General features: G+C 38.2%; 1 protein-coding gene across 6 annotated transcripts; it reads right to left on the reverse strand.

Annotated features, from left to right (window-relative positions):
* Nucleotides 1-1,954: 1,954 nt before the first annotated feature.
* On the reverse strand, nucleotides 1,955-5,818 carry LOC127809156 (serine carboxypeptidase-like 26). 6 transcript variants are annotated; one of them, XM_052347884.1, is made up of 10 exons: nucleotides 5,332-5,818; nucleotides 5,072-5,179; nucleotides 4,599-4,694; nucleotides 4,411-4,503; nucleotides 4,170-4,258; nucleotides 3,783-4,073; nucleotides 3,455-3,618; nucleotides 3,192-3,287; nucleotides 2,859-2,964; nucleotides 1,955-2,475 (listed from the first exon to the last, which is right to left on the reverse strand). In XM_052347884.1, the coding sequence occupies exons 1-10, from the start codon at nucleotides 5,639-5,641 to the stop codon at nucleotides 2,329-2,331; spliced, it is 1,500 nt and encodes a 499-aa protein (XP_052203844.1). In that variant the 5' UTR covers nucleotides 5,642-5,818; the 3' UTR covers nucleotides 1,955-2,328. The 6 variants fall into 6 exon arrangements, 4 of the variants coding, with proteins under 4 accessions (XP_052203844.1, XP_052203843.1, XP_052203846.1 ...); XM_052347883.1 differs by having other exon boundaries at nucleotides 2,859-2,967; XR_008025084.1 differs by having other exon boundaries at nucleotides 2,327-2,475; nucleotides 3,192-3,255.
* Nucleotides 5,819-10,432: the final 4,614 nt, after the last annotated feature.

The raw sequence follows: 10,432 nt of genomic DNA on the forward strand, positions 1-10,432 counted from the left end.
TAATTGTTTGAAGGAAGAGATAAACCTCTCGCTGAGGCTGTTAAACCAAATTCGAGCATGGTCAGTCAAGGTTAACAAAAAGGCTAGACACATAATGGTGTCTTCCCAACCATAGAGCATTATAACAGATTCATAGTTTTTGTATATGATCATGAGGGTCTCTCATGCTTGAGTAAGAATTAACTCGGGGTACTTTGAATTTTGGAGAAAACTGTTTCTCCATGATTTCTATGGTGAAAGGTGTTTTCATTCTATCTGAGTCTTCTTTCGCAACCACTAACGTTTTTTGTTCTAAGACTTGTTCTACTATCATTTTCATATCTTCATCATCTTAGGCAGTGAGATTAGATTGATTTGGTTGAGGAAGAGCTATTTTATTTTGGAATGGCATTCCCCGAGGTTGGTTTAGATGGTCTTTAGGGCTTTCATGGTGAGCAGTCTCTTGCGAAGGTTCTTGAAGACTTCTTTCTTGATTCTCCTCTTGTGGAACTCTTGAATAAGTGGTCTCCCAGAGACCTCATTCAATCCCCCGCAATCCTTTGTCAGTCTCCTTAAGACCTCTTTGGGTTTGGGCTTCATTTTCCTAAATAGAGGGTAATATAATCTACGACAGGGCACTTTGGAAGAACCTAGCCATCTCTTAGAGGGCCTTCGTGCTTTCTTCATGGTGTTGTTGAAGTGTTTCATGCCCACTAAGTGGGATAGTTTGAGGAACTACCTTGAAGGCTCCAGGAATTTCAAATGGAACAATCTCTCACAGTCTCAGATTAGAAGGGTTGTCAATGTCAAGACCCTCCTTGTCGTGTTTGTTGCCTACAGCTTGAAACCGTGTGAGAACTATTGTGGTAGCCTTAGGCTTTTTAGACATTTCTCATAGATGACACCAATTGTTATTGTTTGAACACAATAATAAATTTAGTGTCTAGAAATATCGTCATCGAGTTGCCTAAGTTTGCAAGGGAGAGAAGACAGTTAGAGGGCGTAAAAAAATCCCCACACAAACACTTCAATATTTAAGTCAAACAATAAGCATATTAAGGACTTGAAGGCCGTATTAATACCAATATAAAAAACGTACTTTTTTTGAAACGAGGGTTTACTTATTTATGGAGGAGCATGAACAATAATAAATCTTCCAATATTAAGATTTTTATAGATGATATTCATCACAATATTCTGAGAACTTATCAGGATTGATACTCTTTATAGATAAATTTTTTCCCCTCAAAAGAATTTTTGAAAGTTGGAATTTATCCAATTTGCGCGTTAAGTAGGAGGACCCCCCTGTTTGCAAGGAAAATTGTCTGGTGATGTGACCACCTTTGGGCAATTTCTGGGTATGGAAGACCAACACGGTCTCTTACGGATGTTGATCGCAGCAGACCTTTATAGGTCTCCTGCAATCTCTCATGGTTGGGCTTGGGCTCGTCTGGTCATCCCACCTTTTCGAGTTGTCCCGCCTTTTTTGGTTTTAATTTTTCTTCTAAATTAATTCATTTTTTGATATTTTTCCCTTGATATATTAGGAATATATGCACAAAATTGAAAACAAAACAAAGTTATCAAATACCATGTTAAGTTTTTATTTTTTAAATAAAAATAAAAATTAAACAGAAAAAGTTGAAAACAAAAGACAAAAAACTGAATATTTTCTCAAAACGAGCCCTTAGAGTGTCACCTTCCACTTTTTTTTTTTGATTTTGCATTTCTTACTTGGAAAAAAATTAAAAAAAATGACATTTGATTTCTTGACATCATTTCAAAGATTATTTAAAACTTTTCCAAAAAAAAAAAAAAAAATCAAAGCAAGCTGAACAGTGTTTTCACATTTATATTATGATTCCATTTTTTTCCTTTCATGTCTTTTCACCCCTGCCCTAGAACATGGGAGAGAGTAAGAGAAAAAGCCTACAAACCGTCAAAGATAAAATTGAAAACAAACTATATATATATATATATAAATCCAACAAGCAAGATGGTAATTTTTATTATTTCTTGAAATGAAAATAAAAACTAAACCCACATGAACAACAAATACTTAAAACAAGAAATGAAATACTAAAAGCTCTTTCAAACAATGCATTTAACAATGCCTATCAATCTTTTTAATTACCACTTATACTAGTCAGATAACAAAGTCCCGTCCCAATCGAAAGAAAACAAAAAATACAAATTTAATTGGGTCTTCCCGCTAAACACTTGAGAAGAAAAATAAAAAGTTACCCACGCATGCATGCATGCCAATCAATGCAATGCTTTATTGAAATTAATGGTCCAATTTGGGGGCCATGATGAGATGCTATTCCATTATTCCTCACTGGTCATTGTCTATCTGTGTGCGGGAAGATGCTGGCCGGACAAGAAAGAGCGAATCAGAGACAGCGCCTCACTGGGCTTGTTGAGAGGCACCAAGTGACCAGCACCTCTCACCGTTGCAAATGTCAATCCTTCATACTCCACAACCCTCCCTCCCACCTACATATACATACATATATATATCATCATCATTTCACTTCCATTTTAATCCTCCCGCTGTGGGAATTAGAGTTTTGCCTTAAAAGAAATCCACACTTAACTTAAGAGTTCGTTAATCAGATCAAAGCATTATAAATTTTATGTTGTTCAGTGGGTATTTCTTTCTTATTATGATTATTACTAACAAAAGGGTACATTATCATTCAACCTAGACCCTATAGTTTGAGTCATTTATTTTGATATTTTGGGTTCCTAATTCTCATAATTTATTCATTTTAAGCACTTTTTTTGACCCCCATATAAACCTAAAATACGATATGGCCAAAACCATAGAGATTCTCAATGAAATCTATTAAAAAAGAATAATGAATTTGTGCAGCGACCTGGTGGTTGTGGTACCAAGGGCGCCATGGTGACTTGAGAGGCAGTCCAAGAGCTTCAATCCAATACCGTGACCCTATCACAGGCACTCTGCCATCAGCATCCCCACTGCTGACAACACCGCAGAGTTAGTCAGTATTCTGTCCATTCAAGTCAAAAACACAACCCAGAAAGGGACAGAAAACAATATAACGCCATTCCATGCCCATCACAGGCCGGCCTTTATTTTTTATTTTTTTGTTTGATTCTCTCTGTCTTCTGTTGACAAATTCAGCCACTGAAAGAGTAATAATAATAATAATAATAACAATAATAAAAGTAGTTTAGAATTTTGCCTGTAAACCCAAATACTGAGGCCGGCTTTGATGAGCTTTCTGTAGATCGGCAGCACAGAACTCACTGTGTAGTTGTATGCGTAAAAGATGGAATCACTGCAGAATTAATGACTTAATACTACTAATCAGTTGGGCCCAAAGCCCCAAAAAATAAATTCTTTTACGCCTACTAAATATTAAAATTCAAATATTTAACATAATTCGAGATCAATTGCTTATGTGAAAGATTGAATTAAACAATCAATCCAACTTCATCCACTTACTTGCAGACCTTCCACTTCACATGGCCGCTTCCTCCTCTTCCAGCATTTGCTGCATGGAAGGATTTCTGAACATCTTCTCTGTTGAAGTAGCGCTCTGTTGATTCAGAGTAACAAGGATCATATCCACCCAGGATTCTCATCTTCCCCAACCCATATCTCTGTGCCTGCAAATCAGCATATAATTGTCTCTAATTCTGTCAATTGAACCTTGGGAGTAAGAGTGTTGGTCTGTCGGGTTGACACGGGTCTTATATAAACTTAAATCAACTGGCAATCATCCTGATCTGGTTCAATTTTTGAGTCTATCCAAATCTATAAACACCCTTACCCTAAAGCGAGTGACCTCGGAGGAAGATGAATCGTCGCTCAGGCCGGTTTTGGGGGCCGAGCTGCCATTAAGGAGACACTTCTGGGCATAGATATTGTAGATGTCAATCTCCCTGTAGTTGGCAAAAACAACAGACATGGCTGCATTGCATTCCTTGGACCAGTCCGGGAGCTTGAAATTGCATGATTCCTTGGCCTTTGCAAATTCCTGGTCCGATATTATCGTATGGCTCCAAGCATACTCCAATATGCCCTTGTAATCGTATGAGTCTTCGGTTTCTGGATTCCCTACCTGCACTTCAATTCGTTCGAGCCTTAATCTCCCGAAACGAAAACAAAATCTGTTATATGAATTTTAGCTCACTAATCATCAGTAGAGCTTACTTACGATGAACCCTTTGAGATTAATATATGGGTATTTGGTTCTCTCCTTGTTTCGGTCGAACACAAGCTCTGCCAGTTGAGGGACATAGTGGCCTGCTAGATAAAAGATGTTTTTTTTTTTTTAATTTAAAATAATAATATAAAAAAATAAAATTATCATTATCCGTATAAATTTAAGTTTTTGGATGAGATAATGATTGATAATTTAACAAAAGAAAGATTAAGAGTTGGGCTAATTACATAACCTGCATAGCTCTCTCCAGATATAAAGAAATCATGGGATTTGAACCGTGGGAACCTTCGCATCCAATTCACCAGGAAATTGTAGGCATCCTCAGCTATTAAGCCGAAAGGGAGGCAAAAGAAACAACTCAAAGTAGAGACCAATTAATTAATGATTTGGGAGTAAATAAAACAGAAATTAATAAATTACCCACAAACCCATCGTCCAAATGGGTGAGATCAGAGGATGTGTTCGTGTAAGAGAACCCTACTCCCACTGGTGATTCCACAAACAGTAAATTGGCCTCTGTGATGAGCATTCATACTTCAAATTGATCAGTGCATGATTAATCAATCAATCAGCAAGGCTTAGTTAAACGCATAAACAAAATGCCCCAGATCGTGTACGAGACTTCTCTTTTTATGGAATTGGGAGTATTTGTATTTGTATGCAATCTTCTTCCTATGTTTTTCAAAGAAAATTATTTTACAGCTCCAACTTTGTAATTATACGGTCACAAATGCCAGCCATCTTCCAAAAAGAGAGAAATTTAAGAATTTATATATTTATGATACAAAATCATTCATCCCGAAATCACCAAAATGATAGTGGCAAAGCACCAAATGGATAAGAAAATAAATATAGATGAAAATCAAGTAGAAGCATAGAGTGTGAGAAAACACCTTTATTCCAAGCATGTGGATTGAATTGAAGGCCATCTCCTCTTGCGTTGACTCTGAGAGGACCCAGCTCCGCCGCAGCGCCGTACCCAATTGATGAACAGCCAGGCCCTTCATTCAAAACCACCAACCCAAAAACAACCAAACAAACCTTAATTTTAATTCCAGACAACAACAACAACGTTGTTGGCTGGCTCATTTATTGCAGATGAACAATTAATGAAATTCGTTTTGATGGAACAAAAGTGAGTAAACGCAGCTACCTCCATTGAACCAGAGCAAGAGGGGTTTGATAGACGGCTGACACTGGGCCTCGAAGAACCAGTAGAAAAGGGCCCGGCCATGCTTATGATTGACGGTGATGTAGCCAGAAAAGTGGGAGAGAAGTGGATCAGAGGGCTGGCCTGGCAGATTTATTACTCTTTCATTCTCATTCTGCTGCGCCTGAGATATTATTGTCTCGTAGGCTTTATTAATGCTACTGCCCGCAGTGGTAATAACAACCAAGGAACCCACAAATATACACACGGATACCAGAGCGGCAAATTGGGGTTTGGATTTGGAAGAAGCCATCCTCACAATTTAATAGAGCGAGCGAGAGAGAGAGAGAGAGAAAGAGAGGAGCTAGTCCACTCTTTGCAAGTGACTACTGTGTCATTACCATTGCAGCTTCTTCGATGGTATATATGGTGATGGATTCCAAATAGACTCCGGAAATATTTTTTTTTCCAAATTCATTCTCTCTCTCTCTCTCTCTCTCTCTCTCTCTCATGATAGAAAACTTTTTTCTCTTGTCTCCTTTAAATCCTTTAAATTGGATAAGACTTTGTTGGTCTCTTGGATATGGCCACTCAAAAAAGACATAATGGATTGAGTGATTAAAATTTTTATTAATTTTTTAAATAAATTTCTTATTATTACAATTTTATCCAAACTAGATTTATGTAAATATATATGAAAGTTTGACGAGAAGAATTTCACGCCACAAGATATAACAATAAAACGCAATATATGGCACAAGATAATTTTTAAAGGGTTCAGTGTATTTCACACATCTAATCTATTCTCCTAAGGTCTAAGCATCCTTGGGGTTCCACTAAAACCAATACAAAGGTTTTCCTTAAATCACATTGAAAACTAATACAACTCTATATTACAAATGATTTTAGGTAACCTAAGCAATCCACGACAATATTTAAATAAGTACAATACTTTGTCCACATTTGGACTCAAATGATTTAAACAATAAATAAACTTATACAAGGCAATAAATGAAATGATACAATAACCTCAAGGTGGAGAAATTCAGATAAAACTTGAAGTGATTTTATCCTTTGTCTTGTGGCTCTTGAGTAAGTGAGCAATGAAGTTTGAGAGCCTTTGGATGCTTGGTTAGCTTGATGAGAGATTGGGAACTTTCAATGCTTCTTTGAACTCAAATAAATACTAAACTTCTCAAGCAAAACAACCCTTGTGCATTTATAGACGCAGTTGGAGAACCCATTCAACGTTCAAAAAAATGACCGTTGGACCTGAGGAGTCGACTTTCCTGAAACAAGAGTTGACTTCCATTTTAAGTGGGAATCGACTTCTCCACTGTTAGAGTCAACTCTTCGAAATACCACAATGCTGTTAGGTCGACTCTGCATAACTTACTCTCGGCTGGGTCAACTCTACCTTTGCAATAGTTGACTTCAACTTAAGGGGAGTTGACTCCATTGAACCAAAAGTCGACTTCTGAAGCCAATTTTACAGAAAATAAATTTTATACATATGATAATTGTTTGAGACTTGGTTTTAATTAAAAACATAGTTTTAGTGGAGATTATGAATTTAAAAAAAATATACAATAATTTACTTAAAATAATTAGGGGCTACAAATTGTACATCAATTATAAAATATTATTTTTGTTAATTATCAAAACTTAATTAAAAAATTAATTGGGGCAAGTTGGCTCAACAGAATTGAGGTAATAAATAAAAAGTTAATTACCTATTTCGACAACATTAAATTTAATATATTAAAAATATTAAATCTGCACTTTATTTATAAGACTTTACTTCCCATGTACCAATTGTTGTTATTAAAATATAACAACGCATTTATTTAAATGCGAACGTCAACGTCTGATTACCTGAATCTATAAGGAAAGAAACAGTTAGAGAGCACGGGAATGTCCCAACACAAATACTTTGATACTTAAGTTAGACACTGAAATTGTTGAAAACTATAAAGCATAATTCATTCTAGTATCAAAGACGTTCATTTTTCGGAATGAATTATTGCTTATTTATAGAGGGATGTAGAGTAATTTTAAGTAGACTAAAATTAAGATTCTTACAGATGACATTCATCTTTTCAGAGAGATTTTTGGATGTCAGAGTTATTCTGTTTTGAGCATTGTGTGGGACCTTCCCATATTCGGGGAAATGTTTTGGTAACAATACTGCCCCTAGGGAGGCAATGAAGCCCCTTGTGGAGCCTAGCTTCATGGATGTAGCTATAACATGGCGACTAAGATCGCAGCCACAAGTGGTGGCTACTCTGCAGGTGTCCTGGTGGCCCCGTGGCCCCCATAATATGGCCACCGGAGATGCCACCTTATGGGTGGCCTCTCGCGAGTCTCTTGGGTAGTGAGGGTGTCCTACGATTGCTTGGGTAACGAGGTGTTGGGTTTTAAAAGGGTTGAAAACAATTCTCGATTAAGAAACGTAACGGATAAAATCAAAATTTACTTAAAACCCAATCTAAGATCATTGTTAAAACATGTTTGTTGTACCACCTACAAAAAAATATAATTTTTTGAAGAAAAATAATCCCTGAATAAGACCTTGCGATACTGTGCCTTAAAACAAATCATCTCAGCATAACAAGGCCTCGTGGCAAAGGGACCTTGCGACAATGTGCCTTAAGATGAATCATTTTAACACCAATAGGGCTTGCGACAAAGGTATACTTGAGACAAGGTGGGTCTTGTGGCAAAGGAATGATAGGTCTCGCGATGAAGACAAACCTCGAGGCAAAGGGATCTCGCGACAAGGGTAAGGCCATAATGCTTTAGCATGGATGAAGCCTTGCGACAGATTCCTTCTCATGGCATAGTAAGCCTTGTTGCAAAGATATCCTAAGGCTAAGAACATCTCTCTCAACACAGGCAAATGCTAGCGGAAAAACCAAGCACCCTCATGGTAAGGCTAAGGCTCATGGCAAGGCTAGGCCTCACCGTTGAATGACTAACACGTGTCAACACCTTATATCCTTGGGATTCTCTCCCTATAAATACCCTGCTACAGGACTCAGAAGGGGATCAAAAAAGATTGGTAAACTCTAAACGCTAAGAGCATTTCTACTATTTCTAAGGGGTATTGACTTAAGCGTCGGAGGGTCATCGCGAGAAAGGATTCCTGTAAGCCTTCTAACCCTTTTTCGTGAGTATCAATAGGGAGACGGAGCATCCTTGTGGCATTCTCACCCTTGTAGCAACCTCATTGCGAGGAAACGCAAACCCTTACAGCAACCACCCTAGCTGCAAACCTTTGCGGCAACCCCCTTGCAACAAACACTTACGGCAACCACCCTTGTGGCCACCCCTTGCGGCAACCACTCTTGTGGTAGCCTCATTATAGCTACCACCCTTGCGGTAGCCTCCTTGTGGCACCCCCCATGTGGCACTCTTATCTTAAAGGCATTCACATCCTTGAGGCAGTCTCACCCTTGCGACACTCACATTTAGCAATCATGGTATTTTTAGCAAGCCCCACGTTATAAAATTTAATTGTTGTTTTTTTGGCAACAACAATTTGGCACCGTCTGTGGGAAAATAAACAAAAAACCAAATTGTGAATTGCTACTAATGGCAAACACTAGAAGTAATCGTTGGACTCACTCTCAAAGTGGGGAATCTCACCCATCCTCGCGAGATAGCTAGGGTCCAATAGGAGCATGTTTGCCTCCACAAGGCTCTCATCAACAAAGGAGTACACAACCAGCTCCCCTGTGTAACACCCCATTTTCCAAATATACAACAATGCTCAATATAAGCTAATATTGTACACGAACGTTATGGAAATCCCTATAAACGAAAGCACAGGATCAAGCCTGAAATGCTAAATAGCTATATAAATAGGATTTCCACTATATAGTCGTGAAACATAAATCCCCAAATTTCAACAAATAAACCTTTAGTATCAACACAACTTCCTTATACAGCGTCCACAGTGCATCATTCAAGATATGTACATACTGATACAAGTACAACCATGGTACACAACCTCAAAGTAACGAAACCCATAAAGGTAGCCCCTTTCGTTACAACATCTAATTCTAAGAAACGATAGAAAAACCAAATGATTTATAATAGCTCTTTTATACAAAAATCTATAATACACAAACAACAGAAGGTAAGCTAAGCTTCAACCACCTCTTTTCCTTTTCTCTTACTTGACTTCGGGGTACCTGACACATTTGATATACCTGGAACATTGAATATTCTAGAGGTATGAAACACCCAAGTTAGATAATTACATCTAAGTGAGATGGTTCAGGAAAGAATATACATGCGTGTGTATGCAAATATGTTAAATGTCATGAAATCTTCCCCCTTAGTGAAAGCCATGCCAGGATGTTGTCATCTCCGAACTCCTCGACCCCTTTACATAGGCACGAGATAGCCTCCTTACATAGGCCCATGTGGTCAGCCCCTTTACACAAACCCACGTGATAGATCACACATGACAACTGTAATACTCGGTATTACATGGTATTGAAAATAAATAAATTTTGGATTATTTTGAAAGGATCCCGGGTGGCCCGGGAAGCCCAAGAGTAAATTTCGAGTAATTAATTAATAAAATTATCGAATTGGCGGCTGAGAGTGCCTCGGGACTTGGATGTCCAGGGAAGAGGGCAAGGGATTGGTGAGCGTCTCGTGATGAGGATAGTGACGTTGGTGGCGGTCCGATCGGGAATGATTTTCGAAATAAATTATGTATAAGCCCGAGTGGGTGCCGATACCGAATAGTCGGAGGGGACCTCCTGGAAGCTGAGGGGACCCTAGGGGTAGTTCGGTTTTCTGAGTAAGGCAACCCTTAAGTGCTTCGGGGTCGAATAAAGGTCCCGTGCAGGCGCAGGTACGAGGTCGGTATTCTCAAGTAGCGGTCGGTCATTAATTTCGATAAATCAAGTCTTGGTGTGGCTTAAAGGTAATTAAATTAGGCTAAGAGGGCCTAAATGATATTATTAAGAATTCCTAAGTGGAATTAAGGGTTCTTTAGTGCAATTAATGAGAACTAATGGAGTTAATATGTAAATTAGTACATATATATATATATGATGTATGGGCGAAGGTGGGGAGGAAGCTTCCT

Source organism: Diospyros lotus, chromosome 9 (assembly GCF_014633365.1).
Source record: "Diospyros lotus cultivar Yz01 chromosome 9, ASM1463336v1, whole genome shotgun sequence".
Classification (NCBI taxonomy): Eukaryota; Viridiplantae; Streptophyta; class Magnoliopsida; order Ericales; family Ebenaceae; genus Diospyros; species Diospyros lotus.